This window comes from Sesamum indicum, linkage group LG9, assembly GCF_026168435.1.
Source record: "Sesamum indicum cultivar Baizhima isolate 11 linkage group LG9, ASM2616843v1, whole genome shotgun sequence".
Classification (NCBI taxonomy): Eukaryota; Viridiplantae; Streptophyta; class Magnoliopsida; order Lamiales; family Pedaliaceae; genus Sesamum; species Sesamum indicum.
Genome location: NC_142665.1, coordinates 3,786,013 through 3,802,649, shown reverse-complemented (window position 1 = coordinate 3,802,649; position 16,637 = coordinate 3,786,013). Strand labels below are relative to the sequence as shown.

General features: G+C 33.7%; 2 protein-coding genes across 2 annotated transcripts; one reads left to right on the top strand and one right to left on the bottom strand.

Moving 5' to 3' along the window:
- Nucleotides 1-13: 13 nt before the first annotated feature.
- Nucleotides 14-6,115, bottom strand: LOC105170849 (uncharacterized). Its single transcript, XM_088885409.1, has 6 exons — nucleotides 5,766-6,115; nucleotides 5,613-5,647; nucleotides 2,523-2,711; nucleotides 1,777-1,827; nucleotides 515-579; nucleotides 14-374 (listed from the first exon to the last, which is right to left on the bottom strand). The coding sequence occupies exons 1-6, from the start codon at nucleotides 5,846-5,848 to the stop codon at nucleotides 273-275; spliced, it is 525 nt and encodes a 174-aa protein (XP_088741535.1). The 5' UTR covers nucleotides 5,849-6,115; the 3' UTR covers nucleotides 14-272.
- A 1,464-nt stretch (nucleotides 6,116-7,579) lies between these two features.
- Nucleotides 7,580-14,282, top strand: LOC105170487 (mitochondrial import receptor subunit TOM40-1). Its single transcript, XM_011091261.3, has 11 exons — nucleotides 7,580-7,860; nucleotides 8,531-8,612; nucleotides 8,753-8,852; nucleotides 8,933-9,028; nucleotides 9,151-9,201; nucleotides 9,423-9,488; nucleotides 11,772-11,873; nucleotides 12,758-12,826; nucleotides 12,934-13,017; nucleotides 13,742-13,837; nucleotides 13,937-14,282. Exons 1-11 carry the CDS (start codon nucleotides 7,731-7,733, stop codon nucleotides 13,991-13,993), a joined length of 933 nt encoding a protein of 310 aa, XP_011089563.1. The 5' UTR covers nucleotides 7,580-7,730; the 3' UTR covers nucleotides 13,994-14,282.
- Nucleotides 14,283-16,637: the final 2,355 nt, after the last annotated feature.

Here is a 16,637-nt window from a genome sequence, read left to right as displayed (position 1 = left end):
AACTAAGTTGAGATACGATCGGGGAAAAGAGTTTTGGATAGAATATGTAACACAGACAAGATACTCAATTCAATTCCATACAATAACAGATACTTTATACTAACACAGCATCCTAATAATCATACACGACGTTAAGGAGAGCCATCTTTGTGGTTCTTGCACTTGGCTCATAAATTATATGAGAACAAGCAAGAAATTCATTAGCATACAGGTCAAAGGATACCGAGTCCAAGACAGACGATTTTGTTGCATTTCGAGTTACGTCCCACAGGTCAGGGGTTCGGAGAAGGATTTGCATTCTGCATTGCCTGTCGGAGTTCGGTCAAGAAATCTCTCTGGAAACCGGTAGAAGCCCCAGCAGTAGGTTGAATAAGCTGCAATTAAGAAATGAAAAAGCAATGTTACATGAGAGAAATGGAGGGAAATTCTTTTTATCATTTATTTATTCGTTTGTTTGTTCTTTCTTCATTGGAAATGGTTATATTCGGATGTTGCAAAACAATATGTATCTTACTAGATGAGGAAGAATTGCATGACCCCAGGCTGATGCGCTTTTCCTTGTGTACAAGACTGGCCTTTCTGATAAACACAAGAAAAGTAAGTCAAGCTCATTGGCACTATAGTTGGACCAAGTCAGAGATTTCTACACGCATAAAAATAGCATTCTGTCTAAGAGCCAGAATTTCTAAAATTCCTAACTGCAAGCACACATAGTTTCAGCATCTCATACACATCTGTATATCAGAACTTCAATTGTCAGAAGAGGTTGAAAGTGGTATCCAGTCCTCATGCAGATAAAAGGGGGCTTGTTGCAGGATGGTACAATAATGTACACCTAGAGTTGATACCAGATAAGATTCACCCTCCAGAGCACTAACATACCAAACCATGTATAATCTCAATGTGGGAAATCGAATAAGAATTAGATGCAGTACCCAACACTCATTCAGTAAACAGTTTGCTGCTCTTACATTGGCTGTCAGCTATCACCAACAAGAATAGTTAATGAGTTTGCACCTATTCTTTGAAGGCCGAGTATTTCGAACATGCTGTAATCTTTTAAGGAAAATGTCCCAAGAAAAACTTGTCTTTAGGAATATTTACACTAAGCCTTTTGAATTGGACTCCACCTAAGTGTTTGCCGCTGAGTTGAAAAGGATTTAATACCCAGGTATATTGAAATCTCTGCTTACTGATTACCCGTGAAATACAGATTCTTCTTTAAACATTAAACTGTAATTGTAGGCAAAAATGGAATTTCCGTTTCCGACTCTACTCTACTGTTTGGTGCTTAGCTATGACATACAGTATTACAACATTGGAGAAACTAAACAATTTTGAGAAGAATTTGACATAATTAGGTAGCATCCAAATATGACCAATTAGTTGAATCTGAATGGCAATCAGAAGACGGAAATTTACAATATCATACTTTCAATGTATAACTTTCTTCAAACCTGTTTGAAACCACATATAATTCAAATAATCATATCAACTGAAAAATTGCCAACTAAGTTCGCTAATGGCAAGAAAAGCATGTGGAGTGTAAATTGGACATGCAACCCTATTCTATTTTCATTTGCAAGAAATTGTAATACTTAGCATCTGTTCACTTTAGAGACAAAGAGAATTATTACGTGGAGATATACTTTCAGGTCAACCAAGCATGCACAAACAAACTTTTGCCAAGTAATCCATATTACAGTTGTATCCAAACTAAAGGTTCAGATATGACTGGTAATGCAAGATTCAGAATAATCAGCATTTCATACTCACCAGCTGAATCTTCCGGCAAATTGTTGTACGCACTCATGGTAGCAGCCCAACCTGCAAAGAGAATAAAGGCAAAATGCTCAAACACAGCAACATTTTGGGAATGTATACCTAGGTAAATCCAGAAGTAACTAAAAAACCAATATATGTGATAATATTATTTCACAAACATTATACTTTTACTCGCATATACAACATCAAGAAGGTGTTATTTGAACAGAAAATGGAGCAACTGTTCGATAGTAGAACATGGAGACATATTACTATGAACTTCTTTTAGGCGATGGAATCATCTGATGTTCATTGTTGCATACAACCAGAGCACTTCGGCGAATGTAATTACCTTTATCCATTAAGATGAAGTCTACTTTCAGCTTTTTTAACTTTATGCAGAGACAAAATACAATAGATCTTCAGCAAGCAACAGGTGCACATTTATGAAGGACATGAACAAGAAACAATGCCAGAGATCATTTTCGATGGTTGTATTGGAAGTTTTCAAACAATTAAAGCATATTTCCAGGCCAGGGAAGTTGTCTTTTCATTCATGTATTCGAGTTTCGGAGAGGAAATGCATAACCCAAGACTAGGGAGAAGACTCTGTAATCAAACAAACCGTATATCAATCTTACATTGCCAAAGTAGGGAGGGTGATCATTGGATATCAATGAAACTATATAAGAGATTGCTATATGTCGAGAGTAAATATTACAGGCAACATAAGTCAGAGTAGGCCAAGTGAATCATACGGTTGTTTAAAAGCTGAAAGGCTTCACTGTTGCAACAGCCATGTAAAGGTATCAACTTTACCCAAAGGCTTTCGCTGGCACGAACATTCCCAACACCTTCTCCAAGATCTGCTACAGGATTGCTCTTAGTTGCACCAATGGGGTTTCTCTCTCCATCACTAACATAGCTATTCGCCCGTTCGAGACGATCTGCAGAATAAAATTGTCAAAATAACAAGACAAAGAATGAAGAAAGTGTTGATCCACAATAATTATGTAGGAGTGTTTTGATTTAGTGAACCTGTTCAAATGTGAGCAACACACATGAAATCAAAATGCACCACCATGTTATCCAGTTTGTTTCATCATGTGTGAGATTATAGAAAAATCTCTATCAGTTATACATTTAATTAGTGAAAAACCTTACAAGCTGCATCCTCAAAACCACAAAGATGTTTCCAAGGATTGGACAATATGAATTTTTTACCCATTCACAACAGAATCGGGAAATACAAGGATGTTGACAGAAACTTGGCAATAGTAGACCTGCTTGTATTAGTGGTAAAGTATTTCCATGTAGAAAAATATCAGCATTTTGGAAGTGGGTTGACAGATTATTTTAGACACCCCTCTCCCACCCAACATGGTCCTCTCACTGTGGCAGTTTGTGCCAAAAAGTAATAAATTTCAAATTGGTTTCAAAAGATTATTGAATCGGAAAGAACAATATATTAATCAAAATGAATTTCATTCCCAAAGGATACTTGCCAAATAACCAGTATCAGTTTCCAATTTATAGGAGAACAAGCAAAAGCGTGTTTATAGACCAACACACTTCTGGTGCCACTTACAGTTTGAACTACCAGTGAAGTGACTGTCAACAAAAAAGAAATCATAAGAAATAGAATGTTTCCTTTTCAACATTAATTCCCTTCAATTTCATTTTATCACCTGAGTTTAGGGGTGTGCAAAAAAACCGAAAACCGGCCGAACCGAACCGAAACCGAAAATTCGGTTCGAACCGAAAACCGAACCGAATTTTCGGTTCGGTTTTCGGTTTTTTTTAAAAAAAAATTCGGTTTTCGGTTCGGTTTTTTGGTCACCAATTCGGTAACCGAACCGAACCGAAAACCGAAATTCTATAAATAATAAAAAATATATATATATATTTTTTATACATATAAACATTATATAATTATATATATAATAATATTAATATTATATAATTTATATTAGTAAAACTAAAGAAAAGTGTACTATTTTTAGATATTGAATGTTAACATATTGAAGTTGTTCTATACTTGTGACTTGTACTATTAAATTAGTATTTAATTTTGGTATTTGTATTTTTGGATAAAATTGCAACATTATCCCAATTTCGGCTTAAAATATCAAAATATATTATTTTAAAAAATAAAAAATAAAAAAACGGTTTTTTTCGGTTTTAAAACCGAACGGAACCGAACCGAACCGGTACCAACCGGTTCGGTTTTCGGTTTTCCAAATGGCCGAACCGAATTTTCGGTTAACCGAAAATTCGGTTCGGTTCGGTTCGGTTAACCGAAATGGACACCCCTACCTGAGTTTGATTCACTCCAACTGATTAGTATCCCACCCCCCACCCTCCCGCAGTTGGTTTCTGTCTATTCTAGAGAGCATGCTCCCAAGGTAGCACAGCATGCTTTAGGATGCACTTGTTTTGCTAATGCTTGCAAGGAGATGAGAAAAGAAGACAAATCTAATCTTCTTCTGGATTTAACGAGGAACTCTAATCAATATTATTATTTCTAGGCAGAAGGGAATGTTGGTGTATGATCTTTTCTATCTGGTGAAGTTCTATTCTAGTCTATCTTCATCTAGTTTGAGTTTTCACATACTATATAACACTGCAGTATTTTGTGACAAAACTGAAGGGTTTAAAGTGAGATTCAGCTCTACAATATGGAAGCTCTGGAGAACCCAAGCTCAAGATAGGATCAGTTTGGTTAGTAAAATCATTGTGGTAAGCAAAAATCAAGCTAAGCAGAGCTCAAAAACCTTCAAGCTCGTGTGAGCTTGTCCATTAACAGCACTAAAACCAATGCTTTACTTGACTCAATGCATGGAATTCTGTCCTACATGCCCACTACAGCGCGCCTCTACTGGGAAATAAAGCAGAGAGTGAAACTAAGATATTTATCTCAAGTATCTATTAGCCCTTCCTCATAATCATCTGCTTTTATACTCCAGAGAAAAGATAGGAAACAAACTCATTCAGAAAGTTTCAGAATTTTCATCAATCATTTCCAGTTTGAATGGTAGCCGTCAGATTGCAAAGAGGAAGATGAAATCCAGCCGTTTGATCAAGGCCCAGAAATTGGGAAGACACTGTTTTGAATAACACGCTTTTGAAATCGCATTCATCACTTAAGTTGGACGGCAACATTTGGCAAGGGATTAAAGGGGGTCACCTCCACATGGATGGATCAGATGGAAAAGATCCAAGGGCAAGGAAGCTTTTCCGTTAAAGCCTTCGCACCCAAAGGCCAGCAAGTACTGGTTAATCCTTAGCTTAGGAGAACCATTACTATTCCTCAATTTTTAGCTATTTTTAGTTATTAGAAAGCTGATTCAGCATCATCTTCTAGGTCTAGGTTTAGCAGCTGGTTTAAATATCTTCAGAACAGTCAATTGCAGTATGAATGAAATAATAGTGTTTCCTTCAACTTCCATTTCCAGCTCTTAGCTTGGCAACTTTATTTTCTTTTTCTTTTTCTTTTTCTGTTTTCAACTTAACAGGCTTTCAACAAATATCCACCTTCCCAATTTGAAGTTTATTTCAGGAAACAAAGGGGAAGGGGGGGGGGGGGGGATGAAGAAAATGATTGACCAAAAGCAGAAGCTTTGTAGATTAAATATCTCGCATCTAACTCAACAAGTAAATGCATTAAATTGCAAGTAAGATTGGCTCAAGAAGCATAAGTTAAAACGTAAGTCAACTGCGAGCACCAAAGATACCTATTAACTGCAAAACCATGAAAAAGTAAATAACTAGTCACAAAACTAAAAATCAGAAAAATGCACGCAGATCAACAAAAACATGAACCTATTCTATGCATCAAATCAAGTTACCTCCTCCGGATTTGCGCCTGCCAAGTGATCGATTCCTGCATGCATCAAATAATCCTTCACATTATTCCCAAAATACTCAAACTAAAAAAAGAAAAAAGAAACAAAAAACAATCGAACTGACAGAGACACATGTACCAAAACAAGAGTTAGTACCGTTGATTGGGAGGAGCGTAGCGCTTAACGGTGGCGATGCTGGCGGCGGCTGCCGGTGAATCCATACCAGGGTTTTTCAGCATTGTAACCTGAATTACTTCACCGCCAACACCACCACCCTTAGTTATACTCTAGTATTCTCCTATGTACTGTTGTTTCCTCTTACTGAAATTCGAGGCTAGGGTCCGATTAAGGTCGAAGCTTGAACTTGGGATGAAATTGGCTGAAAGCGATCGTTTACGGGCTTCTCTGGCTGCTTCCAGTGGCCAGCTGAGAGGAAAACGAGGGCTTCGATCTATCGATTTGGCAAGCAGATTGTGAGATTTTTCCTTCTGGACCTTCTTAATTATTACTAGGGTTTCGACCCATCCAACTTTTTCTATTTTCTCTTCTTTCCCCTGGGATAATTTGATAACACGTCCTCTGAATTTCAAGTAATTGTGAATTCTCCACATAATAATATGAAACCCCCTTCCCCCCCCCCCCCAACCAAAAAATGTATTTTTTCTTGATCTAGTATCATTTAATATTTGTTGATGTTATAATATTTTTATTCAATTTTATTTTTTAACTTATTTTAGTATATATTTATTTTAAATTTAAAAATTATATAGTTTATGTTACTTCGTATTCCTCTATTGGAGTTGGTGGTGTTAGTGGACGATTAGGATCGTAAATTTTGTAATCTTTTTGTACCCATCTTGCCACAACACTATATTCATACGCATTTTTTTTATGAGTCATTATCCCAACTTTTCTCTTGTAGTATAATCTTGATATTGTACACTAATTCTTATTAAAATAATGAATAATTTTCATACTAATAAAATGGACTAGTGATTCGGACATATATGCAGAAAAATCGTGAAGCTATATTAGTTGAAATACGGTGCTATTTTTTGTCGAGTTTTTTACTCTACTTTTTGAAATTGCTAATTACACTATCATTTTATGATATTTTGCGTAATTATACGTAAACATCATGTGTTATGAGAAATTGAATCTGATACATCTAACATTATTTTCGTCTAATAAATATATGCATTCATTAATTAAAATTTATTGAATTTATTGATATTAATAAAAGAACAAGTAAAAATACATAATTGCCTCTTATTCACTTATTATTGATTCATTGTAGTTAAGAACAAATATTTTTTGATCAAACTACTCTTGTAAGAGTGTAAGTCTATCTCTTCACATACATTAGCTTGTAAGATCGTATAAAAGTAGTTTGATAAAAAAAAATTATATGTCAGTAATAAATCGATTAGATATAAATATAAAATTTTATTTAATTTGTTATTAAATATCAATAATTTTGATAAATTTTAACTAAATTTATTAGATAAAAAAATAAATATTAGAGTTATTAAATATAATTTATTACTATCATAAAGTATTTGCAGCTATTCAAAATAGACATTTATCAAAATAAGTTGAAAAATATTAATTTACAATATCTACCTTTAAATTGTTTAAATTAATTAAAATTAAAAGTTATAAACAATTATCGACCAACTTCTTTAACTTATCATAATATTAACTTTTTTGTAGATGGTGCATTTATTTTCAAATATTACTAACTTTAATTAATGTTTAACTTACGCATATACTTAATAATTTATTTTTACCATAAAAATAAAAATAGAAGCAGAAGCTTTTACAAAAACGGCAACCAATCTCTTGTCAAAATATAGAGAGTATTCTTCAATCTTCATTCATCTTTTCCGACCGTACGGGGCCCGCTATAGGACCGAAGTGGCCACAAAACGGGTCGGGTCAAGCATAGGGCGTGTGGGTGGGTAAGGGGTTTTGTAATTTAGGGAAAGGGTTTTTCTCAGTTGTGTTGCCATATAATAGCCGCTCTGTCACTCTCTACCAAAAGAAGAAGAATCAAATTTACTCCTCTTCTTCTTCTTTTTTATTTGAATTTCGATTAGGAATCGGAAACAGAATCCGGCAATGGCAACCCTTCTTCCTCCGTCGCCTGCTACGGCAACGACTCCACCGCCCGCCGCCCAGCAGCAGAAAGTGGATTACTTGAATCTTCCTTGCCCCATTCCTTATGAAGAAATTCACCGTGAAGCTCTAAGTTTGTGTTCTTCCTGTTTCTTTTATCCTCATTTTGCCCCTCCTTTTGTCTATCATCACTGTTGCTGCAATTTGATCCCTGCTTTGTGCTTGTTTCTGCTTTTACTCTTGTAGTTTCTAGATGGTGAATTTCATAATTGTTTGAGGATCATATTAGTTAATGCCAGGACTTATGTTTTATGTTTTTTTTTCTCTATTTTTGTGTTAAACCCTAGTAGGAGGAGATTGGTTGCGTGAGTAGAATCAGTTGCTTTATTTCGGTTCTTTTGACTTTGAAAGGGCAGATCGCAAATTGTCATTCTTGGCATTAGCTTGATCACAAGCTGGTTTAGAGCTCACTACTAATAACCTGAGCTTCATTCTGTACTCTTTAGTTGGTGCTTTGTTGTTAGGTGGCACTTAGTGATTGCATCATCTGCATGAGCTCTCCGAAACTAAAACTGCTTGTTTGAGTCTTTTAGTGAGGAGCCATGTACCGAATTTAGATGTTCAATGCAAATTAAGTTTTACATTTGAACCAGTGCAGGTGGAGCAGTGAACTTGTTATTGCTCTATGAACATAATGCCAAATTTATGGGTGTGAAAGGACCTCCGAAAAAGAGTTGTGAAAGATGCTAGTGTCATTAAGTTACTGTATTTCAAATGCTAATTATATTGGTTGCTATTGGCAGTGTCCTTGAAACCAGAACTCTTTGAGGGAATGCGATTTGACTTTACTAAAGGACTCAATCAGAAATTTTCACTCAGCCATAGGTGGCTTCACAATTCCTTAACTATATTAGTTTAATCTTGTATCTCACTCACCTTTGTTTTCCATTTCATTTTCTTTTTTTCCATATTAGCTTCCCTCTCCCTGCATTAGTATTAATGATTGCTGTTTTAATTTTCACCAGTGTGATGATGGGACCTACAGAAATTCCTTCTCAGTCATCTGAAACAATTAAAATTCCCACTGCCCACTATGAGTTTGGTGCTAACTTTATAGACCCAAAGGTTTGTTCATTTTATTACTAGCATTTGTGATTGTAACAAGTACTTGATTTAACCATGGATGGTTGCTTGTTCTTTGACAGTTGATGCTTTTCGGGAGAGTGATGACAGACGGGAGATTAAATGCAAGACTGAAGTGTGATTTGACTGAGAATCTTACTCTCAAGGGCAATGCTCAAGTACGCATATTATATCTATCCACTTGTAGCAGGAGTTTTCGAGTTGACAAGCCCAAGAGCTGTTACAAGATTTGTCAGTTCATACCTATAAGTTAATAGTATCTGTTCTTTTTCCTCTGCAGCTTACAAATGAGCCACATATGTCACATGGCATGTTTAATTTTGACTATAAGGTAAGTGTTATACAACTAGTTTTGAGGTATGTGGGTCACTTTTAAGTGTAGAATTAGTGGTGTCATTGTAATGCTTATGAATTCCTGCATATATGTTTTTAACTAATTGATTTAAATATTGATCTGCCCTGTTGCATGGAACTGTCTTACAATTGATGCCAGTTTGATACTGGATTGATGTCAACTGAAGCTAACAGCTTATGCTATATAACTATGTACAGGGATCAGATTATAGGACTCAGTTTCAACTGGGGAATGGGGCCTTATTTGGTGCAAGTTACATCCAGGTGAATTATCTGATATTTGATTTGAAAGTATTTATTTAAAGAATAGACATACTGGAAACCAGAAATCATGTGCATGCTGATGATCTCCCCTAGTTGTGGATATCTATGAGAACCGTTTGAAGTTTGGGGCATGAGTATGCAATGCGATTGTCTTGTGAATTAGGTTGAGATCATGTTACATGCATCACTTCCCTTTTTCATGAATCTGATGGATAGCTTGGATTGCATTATTCTAATTTCCAATTTTTGGACTTTCAACTTTGGGAAGTAGTAATAGATGTCGGGGTTTTTTCTTCTAAGTGTTTCTTTGCTTTGTTCTTACTCTACCTTTGGCTTGCAAAACTAGCTAGGGAACTGAGTTTTAAAGTGACACCTTGTGCTCACATTCCTTCTCTCCTAGATCAAGGGGCAGGGTGACATTTTCTGAAAAAGAAAGCATTGATGGTCTTCATGGAGAACTTTGGTGCAGTATTAATTAGTAAATGAAGAGTTTATCTACTTCATTGTCTTTTCAAGTTTTCTGGTTTAGGAAAGGACATCTGGAATATAGATTAATTCAGGGGGCTTCTGCACTGCAAGATGCTCTTGCCCTGTGCAACAAGCTTGTGAGGACTATACCTAGCTAGTATTCTTCTTCCCCTTGAGTCGAATAGGGCAAATATTGCTAATGGTGGTGCATTTCTGTTGTTTCTCTTTCTACTGCCCCACAGGGAGACCTCTGAAAAAATCAGGGGTACGTGACTCCATTAACTAGATTAAGGTTCTTTCATAATTACTTCACGAGGTATAAGTCAAGAAAAATTGATAATAGTCTTTTGTAGAAGGTCTTGTCGGGTCTAAATGGTTACACTAAGTCATCAGTAAGTTTACTTTGGATGCGAAGACTATGAGATACATTCTTTCTGGGGTGTCTGTAACTCTTCATCATTATTTTTTCATTTTGTGAACTCAAATTATGGTAGCACTGTTGTCCTAAAAGGAGCCTTACTTTTCAAATCTACAAATTGAAAGGGAAAGTTGAGAATAGGGGTGGCAGACGCCTTGCGAGCTGGCTCGGTTTGGAGCTTGACTTGAGCTCGAGCCCAAAATCTGTTCAGAAGCTCGCGAGGCTTTTTCAATTTTTTTATCATTTATTTTTAAAATTTTTATTATATATTTAACTCATATATTATAATTATTAAGTAATATCACATATTTTAAATTTAGCTATTAATAAATATGCTAGTTTTATTTATATATCTAGTTTCTATACAAAAATAAGCTTAATCAACAAATTAGTAAGTTCATAGTATATTTTATTTTATAGTAATTATTGATTTTTTAAATTATCTATTAGTTGAAGAAAATTAGGAATATATTTTTGGTAAAAATAATTTGGGCTTGTCAATCTAACATAACAAATAAACTTCTAAAATAATTTTCACTTTAATGATAAAATTAAAAAATAAAAAAAAAGCTTGAGATCGAGCTCAAAATCAAAAGCTCGAACTCGAGCTAGAATTTTTGCCGAGCTTGGCTTGTTTACACCCCTAGTTGAGAATCACTTGATTATGCAAGGTGAGAAAAACAACTGTTTTGCGAAAGTTAATACCAACGGGCATCAGTAGTTCCGTCTCCTATGAATGAGAGTGACCAAACGGAAAAATGACAATGGAATATCAAGGATATCTACCACATTAAACACCCCTGTACCATTCAGTCCAAGCGGAGTGAAGATGGCATGAGATATATTCTTGTGATTGGAGCACTTATGAGTAGAAGAAAAATGATATTGCTTTTTATTTCTCCCAGAACCAAGACTCAAACTGCCAGGTGCTACCATCTGTTGTTTGTATGTAATACTTAGGATGCTGTTTAGCCTGTTTTATTTCGTTGTTGGTATAGATTATTCCTCCCATTTTTAATATATTTGGTAAAACATTGTGCAGTTTCCTCCCTTAAAAAGGATGTATGCTTTTGTCTTAAAAAGTCAGAGTGACGCAAATTTATCTTTGTGGTTTCAGTTTCTTGCAAATTAAGAGCATCATATGTTAACATCTTCATTTCATTTGAAATCAAACAATTCACACCATAGGAAGGCCAATAAACTTGTGGAGAATGCTGAGCTTCACTATATTTAGATTAGTCTTTGAAGGTGAAACTGCAGATGAAGTAAATTCTTCGGCTAACAAAAATATCTTCTTGTTATGGTTAAAGGGTGAGGGGAATAAATCTGAACTTGATAAAAGCCAAAGGTGGGTTGCACTTTGCAGTTATACTGATTGTTTTTATGTATGTTTGCAGAGTGTGACTCCTCATTTATCCTTGGGTGGTGAAGTATTCTGGGCTGGTCAACATCGGAAATCTGGCATTGGCTATGCTGCACGTTACAACACCGACAAGATGGTAATGTTTTCTTTATTTTTGGTTCCAATACATGGTTTAAGTCTCAAATCATATAGCATCTCAGTTAACTGAATCTTCTTTATTGACTACAACAACGAAGGTTGATTCCTATTTCATTGAAGACTTTCTTTCCATTTTTAGTTGCACAATTTATAGTCATCGCATAAAAAATGCACAGTTTGTGATTTTGGCTTGAATTTACATGCTGGTGGATATTCTCCCCGGTAAATTAAGATTCTGTTAACAGAATGGAGGAACAATTAAATTGTAAACTCACTGTGTCGCTTTTATGTTTATATATTTATAAACTCTATCTGTATAGGCAAGTGGCTTTATGTGCGTCCATTCAAATTTACAAGTTGTATTCTGTATGTTATTAAGCTATATGTTTCCCTTTATTGTGTTGATGGCTGTATCTGGATGTGTTGATGGGCCAAGAGGCATGATTTTATTGTTTCACTTGAAATATGAATTATTTTCAAACCGTGTGGTGCCACTATTTGATGTTATTCACTAAGACATACTTGTGGAAAAAAAAAAAGGAAGAATCAGAAGAAGAAGGGGTTTGGGCTCTGAAATGATGATAGAAGACAAGCCTTGGTGGGTAACATATTGAAGAACACAAGGATCAAACAATTTCAGCTGTCTAGACATATGAGTTTATATGCTGTAAATATCTTGCAATTAATTATATGCTTATCAAAATAGTGAAGAGAAACCAGGTAAATAACCGTTTTACTTCTGTTTCCTTTTCAACCTTTGAGAAAGTGGGGGTTGAAATTTCTTAATGTTTTTCCACGTTGAGACTTGAATGATTTAAGTTAGAAGCAAATGACTGAATTGTTTTAAGAATTTGTAATTACTGGTTGCTGCTTCTCATGTAGGTCGCAACTGGACAAGTTGCTAGCACTGGTATGGTTGCCTTAAGTTATGTTCAGAAAGTATCTGAAAAGGTAAACTAGTTTCTAGTTCAATACATGTTCCATAATTTTGCACATCTAACATTTTTATGTTTCTTTCACGCTCTCTGTTGGTTAATAATTTTTTTCTCTACATTTAGGTTTCTCTAGCATCAGACTTCATGTACAACTATATGTCTAGGGATGTCACAGCCAGCTTTGGTTATGATTATATCCTTCGGCAGGTAACTTTAATTGGAATAACTCGAAGTTCCTTGCAGTATAGTTCTTGGTTTCTTGAGCTAGCTACCTTGTTCTGGGAAGACCTAGTTATTAGTTAGTTGTTGAGATCTGGTATATTCTAGGAAAGACTATGTTGTGTGAGTATGGATTTTATCTTTTCAGCATTCTTGTCCATCTGTATGTGAAATATCACATGGAAACTTGCTCATGTTTCAACTCTCAGGGTAATTGCTATCAATGCAATGCAATTACTGGTATCTTACTTCTGATAGATTACTAATCTTTAGTTGATATAATCTAAATATTAGATGCTTCTTCTATGTTATGGTAAAATGAAGTTTCTTTAGTTGATATCTTTAATCTGGTTGGTGGTAATTCGCTTTGACAAAGACTAGCAACAACCATATACATGTATCTCTAATTTAGCCTTCTGCTAGGGTTTTTTCTTTGGTGCAAGGGACCAAAGTCGAATTCTCATTGTCCAAGTAATTTGGATATTCCTCATCTTTTTCTTGTGCTTGGCATCTTACTGATAATACAATTAGGAGTGTTCTAGAGTGAAATTCACATGTTCGGACTTTCACTATCTTGGCGTATGAAATTTCAAGAATCAATTCTTTGATGGTATTTCATCTTGAGTTGTTTTCTGGACTAGTATCACAATTTTGGCCCCAATATCTCTTTACCTCTGTTGGATAAGAGCAAGGTTTCTGGTCTCCTTGGCAGTGCCGGTTAAGAGGCAAGATTGATTCTAACGGTGTCGTCGCTGCTTTCCTGGAAGAGCGATTCAATATGGGTCTTAACTTTCTTCTTTCTGCTGAGGTGAGATTCACAGGCTAAACAATTCCAATTTTCTGAAATATCTTCGCTTGCCTTTTCCTCCCATAATTTTTAATGCCTCTGGACAATTTTGTCTTGCAGATAGATCATAGGAAGAAAGATTACAAATTCGGTTTTGGACTGACAGTGGGAGAATAGAACCGAAACCATATTCTTTCCAACTTTCCGTTTTAAGCTGATTGTTGCAAGCAATGGGGATGGTGAGGGAGATATTTCTCCCCTCGGACAAGAATCAAAGGATCAGTTTTGTACTTGTTGTCTAGTAAGACATTGTTTTGTTGGCAGCAACAGCTGCTACGACATAATCAGAATCACTTGTAGTTGATTTTGCAGGTTCGAGGTATTTGATTCCCCACAAGACTGTAGATTTTCACTACTGTTATGCATAATTTGGTGAAAAAATAGAGATTTATTGATTCCATCAAAATTGTGTGGCTGCATCAGTAACACTTTCCTATTGCCTAACCTTTTGGTGTTAGAAAGTAAGGACTTAATGCTCTCGGGCTTTGTTTAGTGTTTTAAAAGTCAAGGTGCGGATCAATATTCAAATATCTATATAGATGCAGATGGGCTCATTCAACAACACTTGGTTAGAGTTGGTGAATTACATGTTGTGAATAGAGCTCTAAATTATTAAAGTTGAGCTGGATACATTATTACTTTTCAAGCTTGATTTTATTATTATTTGAGTTTAAAAGATTATATTTGAATTTGTTTTGATTATTGATCTAATTGAGTTTAAACGATTTTAATTGAATCAAATTTGAACCAAATTCGATTAATTTAATATTTTTAAGTATATTTTATTATTTTTGCAAGAATATAAGCTGCTGATTTATAGCAAGAAATTGAAGTACGCAACAAATTTCCATTTTAGAAGGAATCGCATTTTAGCTAATTTATTCACTTAATCAACCAAATAAGTGAAATATTCAGATTGCAACGGATTCGACTACTAGTTGCCAAAATGTTACACCGTGTTTGCGTATGGTGGAAACGCTGCTTCAAGTTCTGATTACCTATTTGTGTAAGGTAATGGATATATTCCAAATTGTCTACTACTAACATTAATTGAACCCCATCACATCCCAATAACTTTTTTCCTTTCTTTTTTTTTTTTAGTCCAATCGAATTCGACTAATCTAAAATAAATATAATATATATTTTTTATATTATTAATTAATAATTAAAAAAAAAAATCAATTAAATAATAAATAATTTATTTAATATAAAAATAATTTAAATTGAACAATTTAAGTACAAATAAATTATAAATTACGGTGTGGCAAGTAATAATGCTTGATTCATTGAATGGTTCCATCTTTTAATAATGTAATTAATTTATATAGGGAACACCCTTGTAATAATAAACTATTATTGATATTCTGAAACTGATGTTATGATGTACTATGACTAGAATAATACTATTTTCATTAAATAATCAGACTGACATCATTGTATTATTTATGTTCTTGAATTATTATTTTCATTTTTTGTCTACCTAAGTCCACCGTCCTGTCGTAATCTTGTTTGTTCGTTTCATAATTGATTATAAAATAATTAAATTTAAAAAAAGATATTATTTTATCATTTGAATTCATATTTTTATAATTGATTATATAAAATACAAATTGTAGCTAAATTCAAAAAATAACTTTGCTCTTAAGGTTAATTGAGAAAATAAATAATTATTTAATGGACATAATAGATAATTAAATAATGAGAAAATGCAGAAATTAAATTTTAATTCGACAAAATGATTATTAAAAAATGAACCAAACAATATAAGAAATAATATTTGTACTTAAAATGTGGGTTTGAATTGTTTGATTACAGGATCGAATGAGCACTAAACAGAAATACTTTGAAGTGACAACACCTATTTTGAGAGCTTTTATATGTTTTGATTTTCTTTCTCTTTATAAATAAACCATACATGTTTTTTTTTTACTATTTTCCGATTTTTAATAATAATCATTATGTAATATATGTGGTTATAATATTTTTATTTATATTATTATTATTATTATTATTATTATTATTATATATTGACGAACACAATCAACTTTCAACTTTACTATAAATTTTAACTTTTATTAAAGTAAAATATCATTCTTTGAAAAGTAGAAATGATCAGAAATAGTCTTTAAACTCTAATCACAAGTTATTAATTTTTTTGTAAATTAATTATAATTATATCATAAATTTTAATTATAAAAATATATATCAATTATTAATATGAAATTATATAATTATAATTATTATAATATATTAATCATTACTATTAAATTAAACCAATACACATATAGGTGGGATTCGAAAAGTAGGGATGCTCACGCTGCGATTTTGATTTTTTTAAAGCTATTTGCAAATCGAATTGCTATTGACAATTTTATAGAATAATTTTTTAAATTGCCACTTTTAAAACTAAAACAAAAAGGTGCAGTTTTATGCGGTTTTAGGATGATAAGGGCGATTTGGCTGTTTTAATACTAATAACAAAAATAAGATATTGATACTGACAAAAGTCAAGAAATGAAACAAGTATTTGTATGTAGTAAGCAAAACAGACCAATATTATACATCATAGACCACCAAAACTCTCCATAACTTTAATAAGTGGATTAAGATATAAGAACATATATATTATTCCAACAAGAAAATACTTAATCCAACAAAGGAAAATGGTCAATTTTAGAGAGAACAAAAATAAAAAGCAGAAAAACAAAATAAAGAAAACTGTAAGAGAGAAAAGAGAGAAGAGGAAAAGGGGGAGGAAAAA

Bases quoted from the DNA above. Each gene is read 5' to 3' on its own strand.
- LOC105170849 (XM_088885409.1), bottom strand. From the start codon at position 5,848: ATGCTGAAAAACCCTGGTATGGATTCACCGGCAGCCGCCGCCAGCATC. The intron at 5,648-5,765 runs GTACTAACTCTT...TGATGCATGCAG, and splicing joins TACGCTCCTCCCAATCAACG to GAATCGATCACTTGGCAGGC. The intron at 580-1,776 runs GTGAGTATGAAA...TGTGTTTATCAG, and splicing joins TTTGCCGGAAGATTCAGCTG to AAAGGCCAGTCTTGTACACA.
- LOC105170487 (XM_011091261.3), top strand. From the start codon at position 7,731: ATGGCAACCCTTCTTCCTCCGTCGCCTGCTACGGCAACGACTCCACCG. The intron at 9,202-9,422 runs GTAAGTGTTATA...AACTATGTACAG, and splicing joins TGTTTAATTTTGACTATAAG to GGATCAGATTATAGGACTCA. The intron at 9,489-11,771 runs GTGAATTATCTG...GTATGTTTGCAG, and splicing joins TTGGTGCAAGTTACATCCAG to AGTGTGACTCCTCATTTATC.